The 23718-nt window shown below is 43.5% G+C and overlaps 1 protein-coding gene across 3 annotated transcripts in view; it reads right to left on the bottom strand.

Annotated features, from left to right (window-relative positions):
• Positions 1-39: 39 nt before the first annotated feature.
• Positions 40-23718, bottom strand: part of phf12b (PHD finger protein 12b) — a 35281-nt gene continuing 11602 nt past the window's right edge. The window contains exons 3-15 of one of the 3 annotated variants that reach the window (XM_034169035.1): positions 17844-17916; positions 17302-17758; positions 16888-17008; positions 16508-16640; positions 15981-16145; positions 15587-15730; positions 13967-14603; positions 13138-13227; positions 12806-12925; positions 11292-11387; positions 1761-1843; positions 1548-1686; positions 40-667 (exon numbers count right to left, since the gene is read on the bottom strand). In XM_034169035.1, coding sequence (XP_034024926.1) covers positions 237-667; positions 1548-1686; positions 1761-1843; positions 11292-11387; positions 12806-12925; positions 13138-13227; positions 13967-14603; positions 15587-15730; positions 15981-16145; positions 16508-16640; positions 16888-17008; positions 17302-17758; positions 17844-17916 — 2689 coding nt within the window. In that variant the 3' untranslated portion in view covers positions 40-236. Of the gene's footprint in view, positions 668-1547; positions 1687-1760; positions 1844-11291; positions 11388-12805; positions 12926-13137; positions 13231-13966; positions 14604-15586; positions 15731-15980; positions 16146-16507; positions 16641-16887; positions 17033-17301; positions 17759-17843; positions 17917-23718 lie in introns of all 3 variants that reach the window. The other 2 variants (XM_034169034.1, XM_034169033.1) reach the window with 2 other exon arrangements.

The following is a 23718-nucleotide window of genomic DNA, read 5'->3' on the forward strand; positions in this document are numbered from 1 at the left end:
AAAAGAAAATAAAAAAAAGCTCTCTCCGTGTCCTAATGGGCGTTACATGAACAAAAGGTGACTGTCAGTCATTCAAAAACAAGATTGTCAATAATACTTCAAGTTCATGCAAAGATAGAAACCATTAAAATGGGGGAAACAATAATAATTATTCCCTGTTGACCAACCGGCTGTGCAGTTTTCCCTTCATTGTGACGTGGAAGGTGCAAAACAATGGGAGGGAATTCCGGTGCAGGTTAAGGAACGGCATCGGAGCGCAGCGCGGGCACTTGGAGGGGAGGGAGCGGCTCGGCGTCGGCCTCGTCCTGGCTGGAGGGGCTGCTGACGGTGGCAGTGTTGGGTGGGGAGGTGGCGGTGACGGCGGTACTGGTAGTGCTGCTGCTGGCGGCGGGCGTGGTCGTGAGCTCCTGTTTGGGCTGCTTACTGGCGAACTCTGTGATGCTGAAGACGAACTGCAGGCAGCCCAGTTTGATGCAGCTGCCGTGGTGGAGCAGCGCCGTGCCCTCCCAGCCCGCCCCGCTGCCGCCGATCAGGCTGGAGCTGCTCGCCTTGCAGGTGCATGACGCCGGCACGGCGCCGTGCGGCTGACTGCTCATCACACCGCTGGCTGGCAAAAAAGCCGCCTTTGAGCTCGGGCCCTTTTCCTGCTCACGCTTCTTACTGCGACCTGCAGAGGGCAGAAAAGATCTGCGTGTGAGCAAACAAATAATAATAAAAAAAACACGACATCTCACTGGGGTCTGTCACATGTGACGTTAATGGCCGAACACAGGTTTCCTGTTCACCAATAACCCCATTACTCAGCCACATTTTTACAACACCTGCAAAAAAACAAAACAAAAAAAAACATGGAGGAGGCAGAAAGAACCTGTACAAATGATTAACAGTCGAAACTATTCAGGGCGCGGTCTCCGTGGACTTGGAGGACGTAGTCACATCAGGACGCAAGAAGAATCAAATAAGGACAGATCACTGACTTCACCCGAGTTAAGGACTTCAAAGGCGTGGTGCAGACAGACTGTCCCAGCAGCTGTCTGTGTGCCGCTTTGTGAATGAAATGAGACTGTCGCTGTTCATGACACTGAATAACAGGTTACACACACACACAAAAGAAAAAAACACTCCCCCAAGGACAGCTGTTTTTCTACATGCAGACAAGAAAACTTGCAAAACAAATGACAGTGAGTAGTATGATGTGGTCGTTCGTTGCCAGAATGAGTTGCAGGTGGTGCGCACATGATTACACGTGTGGAAAGAAATTTGTGGGACATGTTAGATGCTGTGAGAACATCACAGGGATGTAACCGGGATTAAGTATGGATTTCTATTTTGACTACATCACCACGAAGTTCAGCAAAATCCTCAGGCTGACTGCATTTGTTCATTAGAGTGATGGAGCACGAACGTTTCCTGTCCATGATGTTTGCTCTTGACCGAACTGAACTCCTGATACGCTGCAGCAGTCTGAATTTATCGTGAGATGGCAAAATATAAAGTGAAAAATACATAAATTCAGAATAGCACAGAAAAAAAAAAGAAGCACTCACGGATGATGCCTTGCACTTTGGCCACCAGGCCACTTGGTGGTGATGTGGAGGCCTTCTCTGAGAAGTCACAGGAGTAGAGGACGTTGTCCACGGTGGTGCCATGCTCGCTGTAATTGAGCAGCTCGTAATGCTTGGTGTTCTAGTGGGAACATGCAGAATCCATTAATAACACATTGTTTGACATCACCTCTCCCCCCCGTGAAAACTGCATACCTCATCGTAGAAAATACAGGCATGTTTCCCCGATATGTAGTTGCAGTGACCGTAGTTTGTAAGGCACACGTCCATGTCAGCACCTTCAGGAAAAAATACAGTTCAACAGATCAAAAAGAACTCATAGCTCAGTGTCGCCTTCTGCTGGCCATCTGAAGTCAAATCAAGGTTTGAGGGGAGGTGATGGTTTAATGGTGAAACATTGGGCTTGAGACCAGAGGATCCTCGGTTCAAATCCCAGCCTGACTGGAAAATCACTAAGGGCCCCTGGGCAAGGCCTTTAATCCTCTCATTGCTCCCGGTGTGTAGTGAGCACTTTGTATGACATTGGAGTGAATGTGAGGCATTATTGTAAAGTGTTTTGAGCGTCTGATGCAGATGGAAAAGTGCTGTATAAATGCAGTCCATTTACCATTTGGATCATCTTCAAGATAAACACAAAAAAAAATAGCAAATCAAGGCAGAAATAATCTGAATAACTACTATAGTTATAATTTGATTAAAGGATTTGTCTGTGGCTATAATCAGATTCAGGAAAACTGGGATTAGTGAAACCAGACCATAAAATCCACTCTGGTGTTTGAAAAATTAATGAATAAATACTCAGCTTGAATAAATGACTAACCTTTACAAAGTACCTTTATCACTGATGCAAGTAGGCCATGGGGGGGGATAATCCGTTTTTAACAAGGCTTGAATGCTCAGATCAGCGGCGACATCGACAGCGGGCAACATTCTTCCCCGACGCCTTGCTCTCACTGCCTCCGATGCGCTTGCCAAGTCTGCAGGCTTGGTAAACGCAGCAGCAGGCCACTCACACCGCCCCCGTGTCTGCTGTGCAGTCGGCACCACCTCCCTGTCTACTGAATGGAGGTGCGGCCAACTTGGCAACAGGTCCAGAGACTGCGCTCGCTGTTTTGATGCAGAGCGGCCGGCTGCCCGCAAGGATAGACTTCTTGCGGAAAAATCCGCAGTGCCGCACGGTCTCGGTAATTGCAGCCACAGAGCTCTGTGGCCACTGAGAGAGGTTTGTATCTTTTTAATGACTTGGAAAATGCAATCCATTTACCATTTTATTCATGACTGTTTCTTTCTGCTCCACTCGTGTCTGTTTGAATACATGTTGAACATGTGGAATTCAACCTGCATACCACTTAATAGGCCAAGTATAACTTGAATTATGATTAATAATTTACGTGAGGTTTTTTTTTTGGAGGGGGGGAATATTATTCTCATTTGCGGCGCGTTCTACAGACACTCGCAGGAGAAACAACTCATTTCCTCATTCTGCTGCAGGACCCAGAGGGCTGGAAAGAAATAAGACTCCCTCAGCTGCAGCAGGAGAAGGGGGTGTTACCACTGGTGGAAAACTCAGGAGCTAACCAATCAAAATCACCAACATCAACATCAAACCCACATTGGTGGGTTTGATGACAACCCACAGACCCCACGTGGGTGGGTGTGCGCATGCGTTTTGCGAACGGGACTTTTCTTCCGTGTCTGTCTGACAGCAATGTAAAAAACAAAAAAAAAAAAAAACGCATTCTTCTTTATCACTGGTGTAAAATATATTGCCTAATAAACTGTGATCCCCAATCCACGTAATTTCATTATTGAGCGAAGGGAAATTATGGTTTCATGCGAAGTGAAAAGCAGAAAGCGACAGGTTTTGAACATTGTGTGGTATTTGCCGTGCTTGGAGTGTGTTTTTAGCGTATGTGGCGGAGTGTTTTAGCATGTGGTGTCTAAAGTCCAAAACACCTTTTCCTGTTTTTTTTTTGGCCACCAAGTCAGGACAGTCTGTACCAATACCAATAAAAAAAGCTACAAAAACAAGTAATTAGGGAAAAATACACATGGATATTAAGGTGGAATATCTGTACAAATCTGGGGGTCTTCTGATGTGCATTGGACAGGAATTGTTTTTCTGAGTGGCACAAATATAATGTGTGGCATCTTATTGCATGTAAATAGACACAAAAAAACACCTGAACCATGTTGAATTGTTGTATATAGCTTTGTTTGCTACATTTTTGACAATTACAATTTATATTTGCATTCTAAGTTAGGAAAAGTTATTTATTTTTTTCCCACAAAAAAAAAAAAAAAAAAAAAAAAAAAAAACTTCCTGATTCGAATTTCAGGTTTTGGGGTGAATTCAGGGTCATTGTTTTAATGCAGTATATCAGAATGAAAGAAAACTAATGTCACACAGGTGAGGTTTTGCTGAAAAAAAAAATGACACCAAATAAGGCCAGGTAAACATTTTTTTTTTTTAAAGGTAAATTATGAAGGTAAAACTAAAAGTAGTCAAAAAGAGTTAAAATAAGTAAGTAAAGTGCCTTTATTGTCATTGTACATACATATATACAATGAAATTTGTCCTCTGCATTTAACCCATCCTAATTACAGTTCGACACAGCGCAAGCCAGGGCAGGGTGATATGGAGAACTAACTGTTGCCCATGCGGTCAGTTCCCCCTTTCCACACTGGAGACGGAGCTAACGGAACGATAGGGCTGATACAGGTTGGTGCCAGCAGTGTCGCTGGAGTTGCTGGAAGCAGCAGCAGACCGACTTAGGGACTCCAACTCCTGATTTTTCCTTAGGGTTTACTCCTATAGCCTTCCCCATAGGTGGGTACAGCCACAAGGCAGCAGAGGTCTGAAATCATCATGAGCTGCTATCCAAGGTTGACGAGCCTCATCTGCCAAAAGCAGCTGGATTTAAGGTGCCACTGGTCCACCTTTAGCTCCTTCTCCTGTTAAACAGTTTCACCGGGTTTAGTAACTAAACCACATGTGAACACCAGGAGCTGACTTGGCTGTCAGAGGCTGTTTGAGACGCGCAGCATTGGGAGCATTTTATAGGGAGTGGGAGCTTATCCCCACTCCCACCCTGGCTTTGACAACCTTTGAGTTTACATGTGATTCTTATTCACTTCTATAAATAGGAAAGACAACAAAACAGATTTTTCCATCCAGTGCTGACGTCAGCATTCTGGGATACTCACTTTAAATGTTTGTGCAAAATGACGCAAACATATTTTCACATCAAAATCTGACTTCTATGAGTGTGTTAAATATTTATATTTTAATTCTATGTAACAGCAGAAACCATAAAAGGCAGATTTGGCAGGTGAACATATCACATTTGCACGGAGACAGTTTGAAGGAAATTTATCCCAAAGACAGTTCGATTTGTGGGAAATAACTTGAATAACATCAACTGACAAGAAATTGTCAAAAACATGATATAATAAAATCAGACTTATCAGGAGTGTTAATGTTTCTGTATAAAGGACAATTTAAAAAGAGTCGTGTCAGAGTTTTGTTCCTTTTGGTTGAACCAGCCCCATTTGAATTTATTCATGAGTCAACATTAAAATCGTCTCGCTACAGCAGAACAACAGACATTTACTTTGCCCTTTCAACATGACGCCGAGTTCACAGTAAAATCTGTAACAGCGTCTCTCATTGGCTGCTGGGTGGCTGAGCGGCACTGCGTTACATTGTCCTTCAGTCTCGGATCAGGACGTGAGAACGTGAGACTGAATATCCACTGACGTCTCAGACGTTTCCAAATAATTTTACAGATACAGACCACAGACTAAATTGGACACGTGCCAGGAAATCAAAACAAAAAGAAAACCCCTCTTCCTTCTTCTTAATGACGCATTCACACCTGGTGCGACGCGAGCGACAGCAGCAACGTGTTGCCATGTAATCCCTCTGGAATGACGCGTTCTGGCACCAAGTCACGCAGTGCGACGCAATGGACGTGAATGAAGCGACGCGAGAAGCGATTTTGAGCGATTGGTGCGTTTGTGGCGCGATATTGCATCACGTTGCGTTGCCCTCCTCCCCAAGTTGAAAAATCTGAACTTTTTTGTCTTGTCGTGCCGCGATGACCAATCAGGGACTGAATATGTAGTGACGTGGAGATGTCTGGAGTTTGACTGAAGATGTGAACATGTCCTGCCTGTGAGCAGGACTTATGTCTCTTTTGTCCTTTATTTCACAATTATGACAGTTTTTGCAGCGAACAGCAGCCCGCAGCAGGGGGAGCGGAGTTTCTTTCTTTTTTTTTTTTACATGCATGCATGAGTGAATCGTCCATGGAGATAATTTTATTTATTAACTACACAGATGTATAATAAAACAAATGGTGACTGGTTTCTAAACATAATTATGACAGAGTTTTTTGGGGGGAAGAGCGAGGAGCAGCCCCGCAGCAGGCAGCAGAGTTTCTTTTTCTTTTTTATTGTTTACATGTGCGCGCATGAACCGGACAGGAGGTCCTCAAACTGGGTCCTGCAGAGGGGGAAGGACCGCTGAAAGTGCCCGTCATCCAGACGCAGCTCCTGCAGCAAATAATGATACTCCCCGAATTGGGAACGTCTTTCCACAACAACTCGCTCCGTGTGATCAAGGTCCGTCATGTTAACCTGACTGACAACCGGAGCCGGCGAGCGGAATGGAAGCTCCTCCAATTTGATGACGCACCAGGGCGAATTTTCGCAGCAAAAGCAGAGCGACACACCGGGCGATGGTGGCGCGTCTGTCGCCACACGACCCCCGTGAATTTGTGGCGTCTGGTCGTGCCCGGTGTGAACGCAGCATTAGAGTTTAGTGGCAGTTTGCAAACCAACGTGGTGCATTACTGCCACCTACTGTTTGGCTGTGGAGCATTAATGGATTCTGATGTATGCTACCAAAAATAACCCGGAAACATCAATCAATCAATCAATTTTTTTATATAGCGCCAAATCACAACAAACAGTTGCCCCAAGGCGCTTTATATTGTAAGGCAAGGCCATACAATAATTATGTAAAACCCCAACGGTCAAAACGACCCCCTGTGAGCAAGCACTTGGCTACAGTGGGAAGGAAAAACTCCCTTTTAACAGGAAGAAACCTCCAGCAGAACCAGGCTCAGGGAGGGGCAGTCTTCTGCTGGGACTGGTTGGGGCTGAGGGAGAGAACCAGGAAAAAGACATGCTGTGGAGGGGAGCAGAGATCGATCACTAATGATTAAATGCAGAGTGGTGCATACAGAGCAAAAAGAGAAAGAAACACTCAGTGCATCATGGGAACCCCCCAGCAGTCTACGTCTATAGCAGCATAACTAAGGGATGGTTCAGGGTCACCTGATCCAGCCCTAACTATAAGCTTTAGCAAAAAGGAAAGTTTTAAGCCTAATCTTAAAAGTAGAGAGAGTGTCTGTCTCCCTGATCTGAATTGGGAGCTGGTTCCACAGGAGAGGAGCCTGAAAGCTGAAGGCTCTGCCTCCCATTCTACTCTTACAAACCCTAGGAACTACAAGTAAGCCTGCAGTCTGAGAGCGAAGCGCTCTATTGGGGTGATATGGTACTACGAGGTCCCTAAGATAAGATGGGACCTGATTATTCAAAACCTTATAAGTAAGAAGAAGAATTTTAAATTCTATTCTAGAATTAACAGGAAGCCAATGAAGAGAGGCCAATATGGGTGAGATATGCTCTCTCCTTCTAGTCCCCGTCAGTACTCTAGCTGCAGCATTTTGAATTAACTGAAGGCTTTTTAGGGAACTTTTAGGACAACCTGATAATAATGAATTACAATAGTCCAGCCTAGAGGAAATAAATGCATGAATTAGTTTTTCAGCATCACTCTGAGACAAGACCTTTCTGATTTTAGAGATATTGCGTAAATGCAAAAAAGCAGTCCTACATATTTGTTTAATATGCGCTTTGAATGACATATCCTGATCAAAAATGACTCCAAGATTTCTCACAGTATTACTAGAGGTCAGGGTAATGCCATCCAGAGTAAGGATCTGGTTAGACACCATGTTTCTAAGATTTGTGGGGCCAAGTACAATAACTTCAGTTTTATCTGAGTTTAAAAGCAGGAAATTAGAGGTCATCCATGTCTTTATGTCTGTAAGACAATCCTGCAGTTTAGCTAATTGGTGTGTGTCCTCTGGCTTCATGGATAGATAAAGCTGGGTATCATATGCGTAACAATGAAAATTTAAGCAATACCGTCTAATAATACTGCCTAAGGGAAGCATGTATAAAGTGAATAAAATTGGTCCTAGCACAGAACCTTGTGGAACTCCATAATTAACTTTAGTCTGTGAAGAAGATTCCCCATTTACATGAACAAATTGTAATCTATTAGACAAATATGATTCAAACCACCGCAGCGCAGTGCCTTTAATACCTATGGCATGCTCTAATCTCTGTAATAAAATTTTATGGTCAACAGTATCAAAAGCAGCACTGAGGTCTAACAGAACAAGCACAGAGATGAGTCCACTGTCCAAGGCCATAAGAAGATCATTTGTAACCTTCACTAATGCTGTTTCTGTACTATGATGAATTCTAAAACCTGACTGAAACTCTTCAAATAGACCATTCCTCTGCAGATGATCAGTTAGCTGTTTTACAACTACCCTTTCAAGAATTTTTGAGAGAAAAGGAAGGTTGGAGATTGGCCTATAATTAGCTAAGATAGCTGGGTCAAGTGATGGCTTTTTAAGTAATGGTTTAATTACTGCCACCTTAAAAGCCTGTGGTACATAGCCAACTAATAAAGATAGATTGATCATATTTAAGACCGAAGCTTTAAATAATGGTAGGGCTTCCTTGAGCAGCCTGGTAGGAATGGGGTCTAATAAACATGTTGATGGTTTGGATGAAGTAACTAATGAAAATAACTCAGACAGAACAATCGGAGAGAAAGAGTCTAACCAAATACCGGCATCACTGAAAGCAGCCAAAGATAACGATACGTCTTTGGGATGGTTATGAGTAATTTTTTCTCTAATAGTTAAAATTTTGTTAGCAAAGAAAGTCATGAAGTCATTACTAGTTAAAGTTAATGGAATACTCAGCTCAATAGAGCTCTGACTCTTTGTCAGCCTGGCTACAGTGCTGAAAAGAAACCTGGGGTTGTTCTTATTTTCTTCAATTAGTGATGAGTAGAAAGACGTCCTAGCTTTACGGAGGGCTTTTTTATAGAGCAACAGACTCTTTTTCCAGGCTAAGTGAAGATCTTCTAAATTAGTGAGACGCCATTTCCTCTCCAACTTACGGGTTATCTGCTTTAAGCTACGAGTTTGTGAGTTATACCACGGAGTCAGACACTTCTGATTTAAAGCTCTCTTTTTCAGAGGAGCTACAGCATCCAAAGTTGTCTTCAATGAGGATGTAAAACTATTGACGAGATACTCTATCTCCCCCACAGAGCCCAGGTAGCCACTCCGCACCGCGTCGGTATATGGCATTAGAGAACATAAAGAAGGAATCATATCCTTAAACCTAGTTACAGCGCTTTCTGAAAGACTTCTAGTGTAATGAAACTTATTCCCCACTGCTGGGTAGTCCATCAGAGTAAATGTAAATGTTATTAAGAAATGATCAGACAGAAGGGAGTTTTCAGGGAATACTGTTAAGTCTTCTATTTCCATACCATAAGTCAGAACAAGATCTAAGATATGATTAAAGTGGTGGGTGGACTCATTTACTTTTTGAGCAAAGCCAATAGAGTCTAATAATAGATTAAATGCAGTGTTGAGGCTGTCATTCTCAGCATCTGTGTGGATGTTAAAATCGCCCACTATAATTATCTTATCTGAGCTAAGCACTAAGTCAGACAAAAGGTCTGAAAATTCACAGAGAAACTCACAGTAACGACCAGGTGGACGATAGATAATAACAAATAAAACTGGTTTTTGGGACTTCCAATTTGGATGGACAAGACTAAGAGACAAGCTTTCAAATGAATTAAAGCTCTGTCTGGGTTTTTGATTAATTAATAAGCTGGAATGGAAGATTGCTGCTAATCCTCCGCCCCGGCCCGTGCTACGAGCATTCTGACAGTTAGTGTGACTCGGGGGTGTTGACTCATTTAAACTAACATATTCATCCTGCTGTAACCAGGTTTCTGTAAGGCAGAATAAATCAATATGTTGATCAATTATTATATCATTTACTAACAGGGACTTAGAAGAGAGAGACCTAATGTTTAACAGACCACATTTAACTGTTTTAGTCTGTGGTGCAGTTGAAGGTGCTATATTATTTTTTCTTTTTGAATTTTTATGCTTAAATAGATTTTTGCTGGTTATTGGTAGTCTGGGAGCAGGCACCGTCTCTACGGGGATGGGGTAATGAGGGGATGGCAGGGGGAGAGAAGCTGCAGAGAGGTGTGAGACTACAACTCTGCTTCCTGGTCCCAACCCTGGATAGTCACGGTTTGGAGGATTTAAGAAAATTGGCCAGATTTCTAGAAATGAGAGCTGCTCCATCCAAAGTGGGATGGATGCCGTCTCTCCTAACAAGACCAGGTTTTCCCCAGAAGCTTTGCCAATTATCTATGAAGCCCACCTCATTTTTTGGACACCACTCAGACAGCCAGCAATTCAAGGAGAACATGCGGCTAAACATGTCACTCCCGGTCCGATTGGGGAGGGGCCCAGAGAAAACTACAGAGTCCGACATTGTTTTTGCAAAGTTACACACCGATTTAATGTTAATTTTAGTGACCTCCGACTGGCGTAACCGGGTGTCATTACTGCCAACGTGAATTACAATCTTACCAAATTTACGCTTAGCCTTAGCCAGCAGTTTCAAATTTCCTTCAATGTCGCCTGCTCTGGCCCCCGGAAGACAATTGACTATGGTTGCTGGTGTCGCTAACTTCACATTTCTCAAAACAGAGTCGCCAATAACCAGAGTTTGATCCTCGGCGGGTGTGTCGTCGAGTGGGGAAAAACGGTTAGAGATGTGAACGGGTTGGCGGTGTACACGGGGCTTCTGTTTAGGGCTACGCTTCCTCCTCACAGTCACCCAGTCGGCCTGCTTTCCCGGCTGCTCGGGATCTGCCAGGGGGGAACTAACGGCGGCTAAGCTACCTTGGTCCGCACCGACTACAGGGGCCTGGCTAGCTGTAGAATTTTCCACGGTGCGGAGCCGAGTCTCCAATTCGCCCAGCCTGGCCTCCAAAGCTACGAATAAGCTACACTTATTACAAGTACCATTACTGCTAAAGGAGGCCGAGAAATAACGAAACATTTCACACCCAGAGCAGAAAAGTGCGGGAGAGACAGGAGAAGCCGCCATGCTAAATCAGCTAAGAGCTAGTAGCTACGCTAAGCTAGCGGATTCCTAAAAACACGCAAAGTGAATAATGCGTAAATAATTTAGAGGTGATTCAGCAGAAGGAGTGCTTTAGTTAAGGCACGTAAAGATTACACTGGGAAACAAATCGTAATCTAGATAACTAGATCAATCTAACTGCGCAGATTAAACAGCTAACAGATACAGAAAAACACCGCTGTGCTCCGGAACAGGAAGTGATACAATACCGCAGTGAGAGCCAACCACCAGTAGAGGCAAGCAAGAGATCATTGATCATTGATGTACATCTGCCATGTAAGTAAAAACCTGAATCTCCAGGAATTTCCAGAAAGCTTTCACCACTGTTTTGTCAACAGGAAACTGTAATAAGACTGATTAGGAAAACTGAGCGAGAGCTTAACGTACCAGATCCGATGTAGAGCGTCCTGTAGCACATGTTGATGGCTCCGCCTTTCCCCATCAGAGGGTAGAAAACTGCTCGGGCCTTCACCTTCTTCTGATCTGTGAGAGAAACGGTCAAAACTCTGGAAAAACTTTCAGAATAAATTTGAAGAATACATGTAAATCCAACACACATCTGTCAGATTATTATTCTCAAACTTCAGTCAGTTTAAAAAAAAAAAAAACAAAAAAAAACTGCCTTCATTCAGTGTTTTTAAATTTAACGGAATATCCCATCACACACACACACACACACACACACACACACACACACACACACACACAACTAGGGGGACACAGGATTCTAGCTAGAACCATTTTAGTGCCGGGTACATTATGTGATCGCGACTCAAGGTCGGGGGTCCGAGGGGTCCCAGCAGGGGTCAAGGGGGCAGAGCCCCCTGAAGCTATAGGGTTTCATACGTCTAAAACATTATTGGCAAGCCCTATTTTAACTAATTTTGAGTTGTTTTAGATGCACTGAAAGAAAGAATAATAGACAAAAAAAATGACATGCTGTAATATTTGTAATACCAAAGCTCTTTTCTAAATGTTTCTGTCAAAGTCTAAGTTAATTAAAATAATGTTGAAAAGGTTAAAAGCACATTAATATTTGATGGGCAAAAGCATTTGCTCTCTTCTTCAAAAACGACACACTACCTTTTTAATCCTGTGAAGCAGGCAGAGTTTGTCATGACAGTTTTTTCCCCAACATGTTTCAGTGGGATAATATTGTGATTATTATTAATTTAAACAATATAACCTCTAATTGTCTTATGAACAACAGCTGAAGCTGGACTGATTTGATTGTCAGTTTTTCCACTTATTTACTGAGGCTCCGCCCCCACTCCTCCTCTCCTCTGCGCCCCTCACCCTCACCATCTGTTTTCCTTTGACCCTTTTGGAAACAGGGAGCCTTTAAACTGTAAAATAAGCCATAAACGTCTGAGTATATTATCAGCATCTGCCGACACAGAAGCAACTCTGGATTATGAAACATTTTTCTGGAGGATTTTTTTCCCCCTTTAAGTCAGAGCGGAGTGTGTCTCTATCTGCTTTGATCTCTGCTTCCAGCGTTCTGCAGCTTCACAGAGCGCTGAAAGCAGCTGACTACTGTTGTCTCTGGTGTTTGCGCTTAGATATGAAGAAAATGAGAAATATTTCTTTAATCATTTGGTTGAAAGTGCAAAATAAAACAAAAGTACAACTCTATAAGCTTGAAACTGAACTGTTACATTTTATGGTGCCCTCTGGTGGCTAGTGGTGCATTATAAATGTTGTATTTTAATACAAAGTGCAGATCAGCGTAGAAAAGTCCACAAGTGAGAATCATGACACCATATGAACGTGCGAATCTGTACGAAGTGACATTAAATCACGTCTGACATATGGTGATTCATAGGTCGGTGAGTCGTCACGCCGTAGATGGACAGACGGTATGTGTTTGTGTCAGACAGGCGGGTGTGATGGCGTCTTACTGTCGGGACACGGCGCCGGCGTTTTCAGCGCCGAGGAGGTTTTAGGCGGGAACAGTTGCTGGATCCTCTGCCAGGCCAGAAGTTTGATCATCGCCGCGTCCAATTTGTCCAACTGGATACCTGGACACAGGACGACAAGGTGGAAGTTCACTCTGACACCCGACAAAACGCACAGGTGTACACATGGGGGGGGGGGGCCTGCTCCAAAACAACTTCAGGAGGTGAGAGAGCTGCAGCTGCTGAAGAACAAACAACGTGCTTCCATCCTTTTGAAAAAGGCGACATCAGTAAGAAAAGCACATGCAGCCCCCCCTCTTTAATTAGACACTTACCTCCATCATCTTCTGCAGCGTCTTTCATGCAGCTGGACAGCTGAGAGATGGACGACAGCGAGTCTGCTGGACCAGGACTGGCCTTGACATCTGCAGGAGAAAAAGTCAAACAATGAGTCCACACAGATCTGGAGCAAGTCTCATGAATATTAATTTTTAGGCTGCCAAATGTTTAAGACCACTTTAGGATTAAAATCTGTAATTGGATTTTTCAGCAGATTCCAGAAATATTTTTTGGTATTATTTTTGTTTATTTTTATTTATTGATTCATTAGAAATTCTGATTCTGTAATTAAACTTTGTATGTTGGGATTTGGTTTGTTTTGCACAAATTCCAATTCTGAAATAAGAATTTTCTTTCAGCCAAATCTGGAATTTTTCTTAAGAAAAAAATTCTTACATAACTATAATAACCCCGTGTGTGATCATTATACCATAATGTCAAAAAGCAAAAAAAAAAAAAAAAAAATCTTGTTACTCTGAATCATCTTGTTGGCAATTTTTCCCAGTATCCAGCAGAGAGCGCTGTGTCACTCTGGAGAGCACTGCTTCAGTGAAACCACGTGGTGGATTCAGTGAAACTGGTTTGGCACATCAGTGTTACGCTGCCCAGTAATGAGTGGCACATTATGATAAATCTGGAGGACTACTCATGAGGGAAGCCAACAAGACAGTGGAGAAGTTACAAATTTGAGCAGCTGTGATTGAAGAGAACTTTGATTCAAAGTGACAGATTCACAACAGAGTGGAACAGGAACAGACTGACATCTACATAAAAAAAGGCAGAAATTTATACATTTTGTGAGTCGGCAGCACCAGGATTCCTGACCTGAGGATCCCGTATTGGCAGAGTCCTGCTCCGGGGCTTCTTTAGGCAGACTCTCTGAACACGTGTGGCTGGTAATGGAGTTGGAGGGGTTTTGCTCGCTGCTCGTGTTCACCTTCTGCTGGCTGCTGTGGTTCTGCTGGCTCCATGCCGCCAAGGTGTCGGGACAGTTTTTCTGAACACAGACCTCCGCGCTGCCCTCGGGCTCCCATTTCACTGCTCCCACTCCTATGTGGTTTAGGAGGCCAGCGCCAGACTCTGAGTCAGGAGGGTTGGTGCTGGTCTTCAGTCTGTGCTGCAGGTCGGGCGTGTTACAGTCTAGAGGTCCATTAGCTTTGGGGGGTCGACCGTCTTCTGCTGCTCGAGGTCCGTTTGGTTTCCTACAGTTCTGACAGGGCGTGGTGCTGCATTTACAAGGACCCAGTTCTGCTGCGGTGTCCCCTAACGCCGATGCCCTCTGGGGGTCATCAGGTATACTGCAGGGTTTGGAGCAGGTGCTGGGTGAAGTCCTTCCTATAGGGGGCAGTGTTGTGGTTTTCTGCTCAGACTCCCACTCGGACGACGGTGTGGATGAAGTCTTCTGCTTGATGGAGAGGTGACGAGTGATGCTGCACTGCAGAGCGATGACATCCTGAAGCCACTGATAAACAAACATTTTACAACGTTAGAACTCGTGCTTTTCTTCTAATACACACAGGATTTACAGTCGGGGACGTTTTCTTCCTGCTGGGTTTTGAGTTAATCTCCTTCACTTTGCACAAGGACACCAAACTTATTTGGTCTAGATCAATCAAATCCTGGTTTGATTCTGTTCTTGGTGGTTTGTTGGGGTGACCTCAGATCAATGACTCCTCCTGTAGCCACGCCTCCTGTTCCACCCACATACGAGTCGCTGGCTCGGCTGTGTTCATCCAATCACCAGCTGGGACAACCGGCAGCTTTAAATAGGCCAGAACAGAAAACTGACCTGCCAGAGGATAAACTGTTAAACCTGTGTGCGCCACCTGCTGGTAATCAGTAAATAGCCATCAAACAAGAACCTACTCATAATTATGGTAAGATGATGGTAGAACACAAACGCGATGATTTCAAAACATCTTAATGTGAAAAGCAGTTAATCCAAAACCGTGCTGTGTTTTTGTACAAATCATAACAGGTCTCAGGTCTCATAAAAGCTTTGAACCACAGAAACCTCTTAAGAAAAGCGACCAGATCCAAGCTTAAAATAGTGACATTTCAAAGTCACTTTGCTTTATGCTTGATTAAAAATTTTGCTGAATTTTGCTTTTTTAAGTTCTATGAAATATTTTAATCAAATTAAAATCAACTGTCTTCTTTTGTGATTTATGACACACTAAAAAAAAATGTTTTTTTTTTTTTTAAATCCTGCAGTAAGTCTAACCACCACTCAGAGATCCAAAGGCCAATTTAAAATTTGGGGCTCTGTTACATTTAGCAGCAGTTACCATATAATGTCACCATTAGAATCTATAACCACAATTTATCCTGCAGGCTATTTTCAGAAGAAGCGCCGCTGTTTGTATCATTTCATTTTGACAGACACAACCTGAGTGCATGGAGTGATTTAAGACAACACGAGCTCCGTTGTCTGTGTGTGTTCACCTCGTGCTGCTCGGCCTCCGTGGTCAGATGCTCTGGAGGCTGGCGGTTGGGGACACCGCTGCAGACCAGCTCCAACTGACGCACTCCCGCTGAGAGCAGCATGGGGGGAGGACTGTGGTACTGAGACTTGATGGCATCTGGAACCTGAGAGCAAAGAACGACTGTTCAATCAGAACGTCAACAGAAACGTTTGAAATGGCTCAAACATCTTTGTACAGAAATCCAGCAGATTAAAACGGTTGACACACAAAAACCATCAAATGTTCTCTGGCAGCAGCTCCTACAGTGAGTTTCTTTTTTTTAATGCATTTGTTTCTAATATTCGCTGTCGTACTCCTCTCTGGGCAGAGGTCGCATGTCTTTCTTCACCTTCACACTAAGGATGACAGTTTACCTTGATGGTCTTCTTGCTGTGCTGTCGACTCGTGCGCGGGTTGGGTGCATTCTGTCGGTGGACTCTCCTCAGGAAGTCCAACTTAACAGCGTGCTGTGACATTCGGTCCTGGAACTGGTCGAAGAGCTGACAGCGGCTGGACAGGCTGAGGTTTCTCTGATTCAGCTGGAGAACACAAAACAGTTTAAAGGCTTTTATTTCTCAACAAGACCCATGCGGAACAAAATACCTGCCACTCACAAAACTGCTGCCTGTGACCTTGAAACATACACCAAGGTGGCAAAAACAGCACCAGCTACCGAAAGGGAAACTTTTCATTTAAACAGACGAACAAAAAAATATAAATTCTAGGCTCGGGCCTCCCATGTGCCTTCTGGCAAACTAGCGGAAACCTTGCACTCAAAATTTTGTGGTGCAATAATTCTCAGCAGGACTGTAAACTTACAGTCTTACTGCCTGGTGACAGGAAATAACATTTTTCTTCTGCTGTTTAGCTTTAAGTTAAACCGATGCAGGGAGTTTCTTACCACCAAGTGCTCCACGTGGTTCGGACACATCCATTTTCCAGCCGGTAAGGCCGTGAGCGGGGGGTCCAGACAGTCCATGTGGAACAGAAGGGGGCAGTAATCACACTGGATCAGTGGCGCCAACCTGCAGCTCCTTCACAAAAATTTAAGCGTCAGTTAGCATCTTAAAAAAAAAAAATCATCTTCAGCTCACTGGATCCAATCAGATCACAGGAAGCACAGTAACACAAAGAATGATCAAAATCAAGACTACATTAACCATCTCAAAGAGGAACTATAAATGTATTTTATTTGGAAAAAACCTGGGTGGGGGAATCAAATAATGGTTTAAGCTTTTCCTTGGAGTCCATTCCTCAGTTCTTCATACTTTCTATACGAACCTGTTGCACATGAAGCAGACTTTGACTGGTAGAGGAACCAGGCCGTTGGGGTCTAATTCATGTTGGGGCCTCCTGAACGGCTTCCCGAGCAGCTCCTCTTTTCTCCTCCGTTTACTGCTGCCTGCAAACGCACCACCCAGACAAACTGAAGAAAAGCCAAAAATCATAAACCTGTTGTCAGCTAGCAAAGTGGGACTTGGACTTCATCTTTACACAGCAATGGTGAGCAATTACAATTTCCGTTTGGACACAGGTGCACGCTCCCCTCTTGTCTGCTAAGTTTGTACATGAATGGTATACATTTCTACAGAAGGAAGTCACATTCATCTTTTCAGTTCTCATCTGTATCATTGTGATTTCACGGTTAAATCTCATCGAACCCCTAAAGTCCAGGCTCCGCTGTGATTGGCTGACCTGGCAGTGCCGTGGTGCAGGTGAGCTCACTGGGCAGCTGGAACTGCGTCGGGTTTCTCTCCATCGCAGCTGCTATCAGTAGCTGAAACGGCCTCTTGAGGAGACGCGGCATCGGCGTGGATGGCATGGCGGCCTCGAGCTCTGAACCCGGTAGGTCATCCTCCGGGTCTGGCACCTCCTCCTCGCCGTCATTCTGGTCCTCCGAAGGCGTCGGGGTGGAGGAAGTGTTGGACGTGGGCGTGCCGGGCCGGCTGCTCGGCCTGCTGCTGGTCCTGCGGTCCAGGAGGCGGACCTGGGCCACTCGTAGACCGGGTCCGGCTGCCCCGGCCCCAGGGGGGAGGCCGTCCAGCCGCAGCGGGCCCGCATTCAGCTCCAGCTCCATGCTCGGGGATGCTGAGCGCTTCGATAGAGACCTTTCCGGTAATCCGTTTGTCTGCTCGGACTTCTGCTCTCGTTTCTGGGCAGAGAAAACCACAGTTTGACCAGAAAATAAAAACTCAAAACTTACAACAGCAACATAACACTGAAGACCTGCAGCTCACCTTTTTCCTAACATTGCAGCGGTGGCACATCCACTCCCCAGGGGGCAGCATTTCTTCACTCAGAGGAGGGTTACTGTGGGGAAAAAGACAAAAACAGCCATCAGTGACCGCTTTAATAAAGAGTACAGCCAAATTATTTCCACCAGATACCAACAGACTCGACTCCAGTTTGAACAAACTATGAACATTTTCACTAAAGTGGGGCAATTCTACAATAACACAATTACAATCAAAGCAAAATTATAATGCGAGCTAAAAATGCAGCCAGATTTTTACGTCAATATAATTCCATTACACTAGAATTTGTCCACCACACTAAATTAAACTCAGTTGGCTAATTTCGGGATTCCCAAATGCTCTATAGAAACGGCCATGTGACAGAACCTATTTTGGACATTTATAATTTGTAAAAATACTTCCCAGTACCGGACCTGGCGCCATGAGGGGGCGTTTGGGGGCGACGCCCCCTCACGTCATCAACCTCGCCCCCTCGGATGTGAGAGTTATCAAAAATAAAAAAGAAAGAAAAAGAAATATTGGAAAATATAGCGCCTCGCAGTTTCACGGATTTTTTAGTACAATTTTTCATGCTTTTTTTTTTCTCAGCACATTGTGCTCTGCGTCCTCATCAAGCAGGCCGGTGTTCTGTCGAGATGACGGGACACCTGTTGCGGCACCGCGAAGGGAGAGTACGCGCATTGTGTTCTGCGTGTCTGTTTATAAGAATTTTCTTGCCCAGAAGAAAAAAAGAGCGCCAACAACTACCCATAACTGTGTTCTTCACTCGGAAAAAGACACCTGCAGCGAGGTGTGAGTGGAAAAAGGCGCGACAGTGGCGCGGCGCCAGGATGAAGAGGTGCGATCAGAGGAACTGTGAAATACTGGTCAGTCACTATTAATAATTTCTTATGTGTCCAACCTCGTAAGTTGATCGTTAAAATTAAATTTGTTAGTTCTAAAAGAAATCGTAATTATTTATAGGAAAACGTTCTATTTTTATTTCTCAAACAAATGTTTGGGCCTGAAAACAGGTTGGTCTTTTTCTACTGAGGTTTGAACTTTGAGAGTGTTTACACACGAGAGAAAACTGAGAAAATGTTAATGCCTGTTTGAGAAAAGTGTATAAAGTGTGTAGTGAGGGGTTTTACAGCTTTAAAACGTCTATAATAATTGTAAAAAATAACGCTGACTACTTCGCGGATTTCGCCTATTGCGGGCTATTTTTAGGACGTAACTCCCTCGATAAATGAGGAACCACCATATATCTACATGAAAGGTTTATCTTTGATCCGTTGTGTGACTGTCATGCCCATTTGCGCTGTTTGCGCTTGTGATGGAGGGCTGTATGTGGGGTTAATCTACTGTCTCGTGTCGTTTCTCAGATCAGTTGTTGGTTTGGTTTTGTGGTATGCAGGAGATCACTTGACCGAGGGTCTAAACGTTCAAATAATAATTTAAAAAATACTGTCATCACTCTTTACTCTTAGTCTCTTACAACGGTGTAGCCTAAATACACGAGCTTTCCAGGAGCGCACCCAATTCATTACGCACGCTCAGAGGCACGTACCCTCCGGTGTGCACTTCTTTTGGGGGGGCGACCCTGCCCCCTGTGATAAACTCATCGCCCCCTTAATATTTTTTTCTGGCACTGGGCCTGCCCAGTACAACTGGCTGATAATGCTGAATTCTGATAATACTGTGCTTCTGGAAAGTATTCACAGCGCTTTACTTTTTCCACACTGTGTTATGTTACAGTCTTATTCCAAAATTGATGTTTTTTCCCCCTCCTCAAAGTTCTACACACAATACCCCATACTGACAATATGAAAAAAATGTTTGAGATTTTTGCATCATGCTGTGGGGATGTTTTTCAGCAGCAGGAACTGGGAGACTAGTCAGGATTGAGGGAAAGATAAATGCAGCAATTTACAGAGACATCCTGGATGAAAACCTGCCCCAGGCATGGTGACTTAGTGGTAAGCACTCTTGCCTCACAGCAAGAAGGTCATGGGATCGATCCCCACCTGTGGCCTCTGTGTGGAGTCTGCATGTTCTCCACATTTGTTTGCATGGGTTTCCTCCCACATTTAAAGACATGGAGGTTAAGAGAATCAGAAACTTTATAACTGCCCAGGACTCCCTTGTAAAAGATGTCTCAATCTTAATGGGACTAACCCGGTTAAATAAAGGTTAAATTCAATTAAAATCCAGAGTGCTTGACCTCAGACTGAGGTGATGGTTCATCTTTCAGCAGGACAATGACCCTAAGCACACAACCAAGATATCAAAGGAGTGTCTTCAGGAGCCCAGAGCTGAATCCAACTGAACATCTCTGGAGAGACCTGAAAATGTCTGTGCACCGACGCTCCCCATCCGACCTGATGGAGCTTGAGAGGTGCTGCAAAGAGGAATAGACCAAACTGCCCAAAGATAGGTGCACCAAGCTTGTGGCATCATATTCAAGAAGACTTGAGGCTGTAATTGTAGCCAAAGTTGCATCAACAAAGTATTGAGCAAAGGATGTGAATACTTATGTACATGTGACTTATTAGTTTCTGTGAATACTCATTAGTGGAAAATAAATAAGACAGTAAAATGAAAATAATACTCTTTACTGTATTCTGAGCGCAGCCCCCACTACCCCAACATTAAAATTTTATTCTGAAGCACACACACATACCGGGACAGCTGCTCGGCCTGCTGCTGGTCTAGTGGTTAAGGTGTTGGGCTTGAGACCAGAAGATCCTCAGTTCAAATCCCCGCCTGACTGGAAAATCACTAAGGGCCCTTGGGCAAGGTCCTTAATGCCCTATTGCTCCCGGTGTGTAGTGAGCGCCACGTATGGCAGCACCCTGCACAGTGCGATTATACACACATGCTCATTTGTTTCCATAAGTCACTGACATTTCATGCCATTTCCACAGACTGTCACTCTAGATTCATGTTCTGTGTAAAAGGAGGCGTGATCTTGTGCCTGATAAAAGGAGGCATGGCCACACCTCTCTGCCTGCTGTGTGTTTGTGGTGCGTGACGAATTGAGGAAACAGCAAACCAGAAAGTTGAAACGAGCAACCAGATTATTCCAATCAGAAGCTTTAGAATATGAATGTAAATATAAATGGAAACATGAGTCTAAAAGAGAAAGCCACATTTGTTATTGAATCACTGTGCTCAGATAAAATCAGGCTGCATTCGTGTTTTGATGCTATCAATTTATGACAAGCTGATTTATATGAATTAGAGTAAAATTTCACCGATGAGACAGCCGCCGATTAGTGGCATGGTGTACAATCATTTCAAATCTATACAGGGTGAGGTTTCATGGGATGCTGTCAGTTGCACAAAACACAAACAAGGCGTCTGGCTTTACACGTCGCAAAAAAAAAAAAAACCTTAACGTGCTGCACTGCTGAAGTGTCTGACAGCAGCTCCACTGACAGATTACACAGATTACAGTTACTGTACTGAACCCTGATTTTTAAATGCAAATATGTACCCCTTTTCCACTCCATGGTGGAAATGAGATTAAAAGTGTCAGCTGAGCTCACTATTATAACCACTGTTCAGGTGTAAAAAATAAACAAAGGAAACCACCATTATACTCCATTTGCTCATATTTTAAAAAAACTAAAATTAACGTCATAATTCAGCAGGTCACTAAAACTCTGCCTCCGTCTCGTAGTCTGATTGCATCATATTGTAGAGTTTAAAATCTGATTCATTTTTTCACGACAAGAGCTTGGACATAAATCATCTGTAAGGTATAAGCAGTTCAACACCTCAATAGGTGTAAAAGTAATGAAAGGTACACTATTTTAAGCAATTACCCCCCCCCACCCCCAAAAAAGATTTTTTTTTTTTTTAGCCAAAAATGCTCAAAATTGGTGCATGTTGATAAAGACTAAAAAAAAAAAAAAAAAAAAAAAAAAAAAAAAAAAGGCATAAATGAACATTGAAATGGTCACGTGACCTAGCCATATAATCACAAAAGCCTGCAGGCAGGAAATCTCTTAAATATTCTCCCCAAAGGAAATAAGCAAGTTAACCACATCAGCTTTCTCCAGTTATCCTGGTGTAAGTTTTTCATACGCATGACTTGAGTTTAAAAATAATTTTTTCAGTTTTTTCTTTACAGAGTTTCAATTGTAAATCTTTGGTTTTGTTATGCCTTAAATGTTGTGGAGAACAACGCAGATTTCTACCTTGATTTATTGTCAAAAGTGATTTATATTTTTAGTTTGCGATCGTTTTATGATTTCTCGTATTTACATTTGGTTTGTACCAAATGACTCGTACCTAATTTAAAAAAAAAAAAAAAAAAAAACTAAGAAGGCTTCTGCTGGTTTGATTGTGACGTCACCTCCGAATGACGACATTCAAGGAATTTATTCCAGGCGCGCGCAGAGCGGTGCAGAGTATGAGGGAAGAGACGCGCGCATAAGACAGGCTCTGTTGTGCCACATACTCATTTTTAAATCAGAATATTTCACCAGTATGGTATTTTTATTTTTTCCCCTCCGTGTCCGTCGCCGTAAATCTGACTTAACGGCTGAAGATGGCGGTGAGGACTGAAAACAAAGAGCGGGGCGGTCGCCATATTGTAAACACACGAACAGCCGACTCCATTTTTCAGCAGACTATTTCTAAAATAAAACATTCACATTTACACGAAATCAAAAAGCGCATTCAAAATGATTTCTGCCACCACGCAGCAAACCGCGAGGAGATAAACAGAGCGTGTTAAACAACATCGCCAAAGAGCGGGTAACTCACCAAACTCCGTTCAATAAAATCCATATTTAAGAGGATTCATCCGAAACGTGTAAGCGTAAATTCATCATACGAACAGGCGTTTAAATACTTAGATTAAAACAAGAGAAACGGCGAATAAAACCTACATAAATGCTACATGCGGTGCAGTTTATAAACAGAAGAGCTCATGATGGCATATAGGAAAGGGCAAACACACCAAACTCCGTTCACAAAATCTTAAATTTAACGCAGCGCAAATATAAACTAAAGAACGTACAATAAGAAAAAGAGACCCCTTCACTCAGTATAAGTGAAGTCGTCGGGGCTCTAAACGCAACACGTAGTTTAAATGTAATGGTAAATTATCAGAGCAATGCCAGACTGATACATGGGCAAGCTGGGTAGAAGATTTAGGGACTCAGACACACCAGGGACACCAGGATTTTCCTCCATACAAAATACGACTAACAAGAATAAGAACAAGCTCCCAGTTAAGAAGAAAAAGGAGAAAAGGATAGTTGTGTTCAAATTAAAATGTGATGGGAACTGATGCACATCTGGATTCAACAATAAAAGTAAGTTCCTTTAGCTGCTCCCTTTATTTTCATTTATATAGCACCAAATCACAACAAAACTGTCTCAAGGCGCTTCACACAACTAAGGTCTAACCTTACCAATCTCTAGAGCAAGCACACAGGTGACAGTGGTAAGTAAAAAAACTCCCTCTGATGATACTGAGGAAGAAACCTCAAGCAGAACAGACTGAAAGGGGTTTGCACTCTGGGTCATCACAGCAGATCCAAGGTGGATCTGCATGTTGAACTGCCACAAGTTTTACGCCGGATGCCCTTCCTGACAACTCCACATTACATGGAGAAATGACAGGGGTGGGGCTTGAACCAGGAACCTTCCTCAATGAAAACAAGCTCACAAACCACTTGTCCACCACTCCTGGTCAGGATTCCACAATCTCCTTGTCAATTAAAGCAAAACCTAAACCCCCAATTGACAAAAAAAAAAAAAATTTAAGACATTTAAATTTTTGTCTGTAGCATATTTGTGTCACCCCCCCCCCCCCCAAAAAAAAAAAATCTAGATCCTGTGGACCAGGTCCACAAAACAT

The sequence above is a fragment of the Thalassophryne amazonica genome, chromosome 4 (genome assembly GCF_902500255.1).
Source record: "Thalassophryne amazonica chromosome 4, fThaAma1.1, whole genome shotgun sequence".
NCBI lineage: Eukaryota > Metazoa > Chordata > Actinopteri > Batrachoidiformes > Batrachoididae > Thalassophryne > Thalassophryne amazonica.